General features: G+C 48.5%; 1 protein-coding gene across 1 annotated transcript; it reads right to left on the bottom strand.

The window, feature by feature from the left end:
- Positions 1-115: 115 nt before the first annotated feature.
- Positions 116-3,771, bottom strand: LOC119327703 (probable GTP diphosphokinase CRSH1, chloroplastic). Its single transcript, XM_037600810.1, has 4 exons — positions 3,286-3,771; positions 1,435-2,367; positions 598-876; positions 116-486 (listed from the first exon to the last, which is right to left on the bottom strand). Exons 1-4 carry the CDS (start codon positions 3,688-3,690, stop codon positions 349-351), a joined length of 1,755 nt encoding a protein of 584 aa, XP_037456707.1. The 5' UTR covers positions 3,691-3,771; the 3' UTR covers positions 116-348.
- Between the last annotated feature and the right edge of the window lie 1,606 nt (positions 3,772-5,377).

The raw sequence follows: 5,377 nt of genomic DNA, 5'->3' as shown, positions 1-5,377 counted from the left end.
AGGCCGTACAATGACCTTCGTTATACGGCCGTCACACACTGTTACTTACATTTCACTAACCCTGCTACAAAGGATACCCCTAGTCAAAAGTTGTTTTCATAACAACAACATGATGTAAGTAACACGAGCAAAGCCATACCATATGTACAGAGTTAGAAATATATTGCAAAGTGCCACATCTAGGTTCTGCACAATGTGGAGGACAACCTTTACTTCCTCAGACCTGCTCTATAGCTCGACATACAATCAGCAAGTATGTACAATCCAATGCTGTTAACCACATCTCAATGTAGTATGCACCAACATCAAAACTACAATGCAGCTCCTTAAAAGAAAGGCCCATATATTTCAGCTTACAAGCAGTTTGTCTCCCAGCTCTTTGCGGTAGAAGTGAATGAGGCCAGCGCTGTCGATTGTCTGCAGCTTATCCTTCAGTATCTTCGTGTAGTGGTCATCCCTATCCTCCAAGCTCCTCATCAATTCAACCTGATAAGCCAGAAACACTTCAAATATATCAGAAACTGTGTCCCAGAAGGGCGACTTTGAGAATACGACTGTGTTAGGATAACTTGTGGCGGATGTATAACTTGCACCCACCTGTCTCTGGAACGACTCAAATTCGTCGAAGCTCAGGGAACCATCACTGTTTGCATCAAGGAGATGCATGAGCGCCATCGCATCCTCGCCCTCGGCACCAAGATCTTCCATCACCTCCGTGAGCTCCTCGATGCTGATCCTCCCATCACCATTTTTGTCTATAAGGCAGAAAGCCTGGTTCTTGCATTCACCTCCTCGATGATCACTGGCTGGGAGGTCTCGAAGGCGAAGAGCTGCTAGTTCTGCCGCGGCCAACATAATAGCCTTGAGTCTTTTAGCCTGGAGAATATTCAAGGAATGCTGATTCTTAGTCATGCCCCAAAAATAATCTTTCAGTTCAGTTTCTGAAAAAGGTATATAAGAATGCTAATTTCAAGATAAAACCATATGTCATGGTCAAATCAAGCAGACGAGTGTATCAGTTAGGAACATGAACCAAACCAGGTCACTACCATCTCAGCTGTGAGCTCTGAACTAACTGTTATTATTCTTACTGAAATTGTCACTGGGTTATACTCCCTCCGTTCCAATTTACTCGTTGTGGTTTCAGTTCAAATTTGAACTAAAACCATGACGAGTAAATCGGAACGGAGGGAGTATAACCCAGTGACAATTTCAGTAAGAAGCCTCATATGCTGGATGAAATTTAGGCGTATCTTGTAGCAAGCAGCATTATATAAAACTTATAAAGCCTATGTTTGTACATGTTTTGGCCCTATGTTTGATAAAACAACTTATCTACTATGTTTTGAAAGATACTCGAATGCCTTAATAAATCCAGAAGATTCAATGTACTTTAAAGGAAGAAAGAGAGTTGGAATTAAGTAGATGGCTCACCTCTCCGGGATCAGTAAGACCACCCTTGTAGAGAGAGTGAGACGCTTCTCCACCAATAGCAATTCTGTGCATCTCCTTGGTGCGTATTTGTATCTCCATTAGTGGCCTCGTCTTCCCAGGTTCACTTACATTAATTGCCACATGCAGGCTCTGATAACCATTTCTTTTTGGCTGTGTCACGTAGTCCTTTGTCCTACCTGGCACTTCCTTCAACAGAGCTCGAATGATTTCGTGTGTCCTGTGACAGGCCCTGGGGCCCCAATCAGATGAGCCACCATCGCATCGAGGGTCCAAGATTATCCGTAAACCAAGTATGTCATTTACTTCTTCTGGTTTCCGGCCATCTTTTACTAGCTTCTTCATAGTACTGAAACGGCTTTTGTACCGCCCTTCAATTGAGATGTCCCGCACAATCTCATTCAGCTCATCATCGGATTTCAGTGCCTGAAGCAACTGGGCCTTGTAGGCATTTATCAAGAGCTTGCACTCGGCTTCTCGGTTCCTCAACCATTGATCGACATGGTCATAGGAATGAGGAAACAAGTACCTAAATGAAAGATCTTCTAACTCTAGCGACAGATTACCAGCCCCGACAGCATGAGCAAGTGGAGCATATATCTTCATTACTTCAAGAGATTTTACTCGCTGAAGATGCTTGGGGAGGTACTGAAGGTGTCTCATCGTATCGAGCTTCAGAGAAAGCTCCAAGATTACTGCCCGGATGTCATAGTACGAAAGGAAAAACTTTCTCAATGAGCTCGCACTTTCATCATCCAATACGTCGACCTTTGAATGAGCAACCTTAAGCCTTAAGCTCTCGTGCAGTAAATCAGCTATGCCAGTCCCAATTTGAGCTTCTACATCGCTCATGCTTATAGTCCCCGCATCAAGCGCTTTCCTCAATATGCCGGCTGAAATAACTTCCGCATCCATCTGCCGTCATGCATACAACAAGAATTCAAAATCCCTGTTAACATGAGAGCTTAAGAGTGGATAAATAAGCCCAATGATGCTTAACTGCGTTATCATACAAAGCAGTGCAAATATCTTATGAATCACCATAACCTTACAGGGAAATGGAGCGATTAGAAATTGGTCAAAGAGCCTAATCGTAAGCATGGGTTAACTTGTAGTGGTTTTTGACAATTTACACGTCCAAGAAAGGCTCTGCCCATCAATACAGTCAGATGATATTGCCTTCAACTTATGGTATAAATGAGGAATTCAATGGAAAGTATGAACCAAACAGTAGCGATCAGTGACATGAAAATAAATAATCATAGTTAAGCCTGAGGTTAATAGTTTGTGTAACTGAAGTGTGACTGTGAAACGAGGAATGCTGAAAACTGGCTTTCATGCCGTGGCTAAGTTGTAAAACTATCTGCCTTTCTAGGCATCTTCTATCTATGATCTCGATACGTCAGCTTTGACGTATCCTTGAAAAAGAATTCGGCATATTGAGTTACTCATCGTTTACTTAATTAATGCAATTCTTGTTCATGCGAACTTGAACTTGATCCAGGAACCCACAGGTAACAGGCCAAAAATTATTAAATTCTACGAGTACTTCATGCGAACACGAAAACCCACTCCCAGTCTCCAAAATGGAACGATATAATCCTTTTGAGGGAACGATACAATCCAGGGACGAAGCTGTTTGGTAGGCATTGGGGTCAATTGACCCCAATGAAATCAGGAAATGCTTCATTAAATTAGTACTACACACTATCTATTTATTGAAGACGACCTCACTGCCATAGACTTGACCCCAGCAAACATTTTTTCTAGCTTCGTCCCTGATACAATCCTATTTACGCAAACGGAACAGGGGAGGAAGCTCTAGTTCAGCACCTGGAGGTCGGCTAAGGTCGCAGCCACCGCGAGGGCTCGCGTGAGGGCCTGGCCGCCGTCGCCGTCGCGGAGGGCGGGGAGGGCCAGCTTGAGCGCGCGGAAGAGCAGGCGCGACGAGGAGGTGGTCGCCAGGCCCTCTCCCATCCTACCCGTGAGCTCATTGAACACGCCCACAAGCTCCGCCACCAGCCGCCCTCCTCCCTCCGGCGGCGGCGTCGCCGGGGCCGATAGCGACGAGGAGGAGGAGGAGGTGGACGGGGCGGATGGGGAAGAAAAGGCAACGGAGGCAGGGAGGCGCAGTCGGTGCAGGCGATGCGGGTTGGGGCATAGGCGCAGGCCTAGGTGGTGGGGGTGCTGGTGGCGGCCGGCGGGGACGGCCGCGGCGGCGGCGGCTGCCGTCGCCATGGGTGGGGCCCGCTCCGGGGATGGATTGCAGGCGACGTGGCACTGTGGCAGCCGCTGTGGGGATATGGATGTGGTGATTGTGATGAAGTGGCGACTGGCTCGCGCCTTGCCACGTAAGATTTGCCATCTCCGCGCGGGAAGAGACGGGGTTTTGATCGGAAATCTGTATTTCTCCGGAAGTCTTTCCTTCAATACGCATAAACATGCCTATCAATAAAAAAGCAAATGTTAAAAATCTGATGTCAGATTTTTAGCATTTGTGAGCGAACGTCTACATTTATCATACGAAATTAGATAAAATTATAATGTCGTTGAGTAAGATTTGCCATCTCTAAAGTAAAAAGGGAAACGTTTGGGGCCGGGGCACCGGCCGAAGCTTCGGCCGGTCCAGTCCACGCGCGCACGCCGCGACCCAGTCGCGAGCAACCACGTGGCGCTGCGGATCTCGCGAATCTCGCCTCATTTCTGTCTCGCAGCTCCGCGGATCTCGCCCCCATCCTCATCTCCTGCAGCGCCGGCGTCCACATCTCGCCGTCGGTCATGGAAGGTCGAATCCCGCGCGCGTCCATGGATGTAGATCTCATCCCGCAATGCTTTTACAGCCCGTTTCGCCATTGGATGCAGCCCGTTGACCAATCCCCATCCCCGGTGGTTGCAACTCCCACACGTCTCGTGCTTCTGCCTCGCCGCCGACGAGCCGGACGGCGATGGTCGACACCGGAGGCTTCTGCAGAATCGTCGCACCCCCTCATGTTGCAACCGTTTTAAAAAAAGCTTCATCCCCTAGATGAAAAGCTTCAACCGGATGTAGAGAAAGCTACAAGCGGTCAGCGCCATCGCCGGAAAGCTACAACCGTTGACATGAAATGCTACATCCTTCGATTAAAAAAGCTTCAACCGAAACGATACAAAAAGCCTTGACCAAGTGCTGCTAAAAAGAAAATAGCTACAACTTTTGGTAAAAAAGCTTCAACGGTTGTTGGAAAAAGCTCCAGCCATTGAGACAGAAAGCTACAACTAGACACTATGAAAATAAGAAAGCTTCAACCAGCGACGGCTGGAGGTGGAAGAAGATAATAAAATGCTGCAGTTTGCTACATGCTTCAACCGGCATAGATTTTTGCTACAACTGGCATAGCATTTTGCTACAACTAGCGTCACGTTTTGCTACAACACACAGCCGGCGTCGCGATTTTGCTACAACTAGCATTGTTTTTTGCTACAACCGGCATAATGTTTTGCTACATCCATCACGGCCGAGCTGCGACCCAGCACGGGTTTCCGTGAATTCTGGCGGCGAGATCCAGCACGGGGGCAGGGGCGGATGCTGCAACCGGTCGCCGGCGAGCTGCTACGGGCTCGCGGCGAGCTGCAACCTCGACCGGCCGTAACGGAGCTCGAGCCCAAATCCATGGCAGCGATCTGCACCGGAGATGCACCGCGGGGGCGTTGCTGGGCTGCGCGGTGCTGCGAGCCACAGGGGATCTCGCCGGAGATGCGCCACGGGGGCCCGAGGAAGAAGAAGTTGGGGTAATTTTAATTTTTTGCTCCAGATCCAACCGCCCGCGCGGCTCGCATCGAGCGGCTATGGCTGGACCGGCCGAAAGTTTCGGCCGGTGCGCCGGCGCCTAGTGGTGCCCAAGTAAAAATGGCCATGCAGTGTAAAAGGTTATGAGTAAAATTGTCA

Source organism: Triticum dicoccoides, chromosome 1B, assembly GCF_002162155.2.
Source record: "Triticum dicoccoides isolate Atlit2015 ecotype Zavitan chromosome 1B, WEW_v2.0, whole genome shotgun sequence".
Taxonomy (NCBI): Eukaryota; Viridiplantae; Streptophyta; class Magnoliopsida; order Poales; family Poaceae; genus Triticum; species Triticum dicoccoides.
This window is presented reverse-complemented; position numbering and strand designations above follow the sequence as displayed.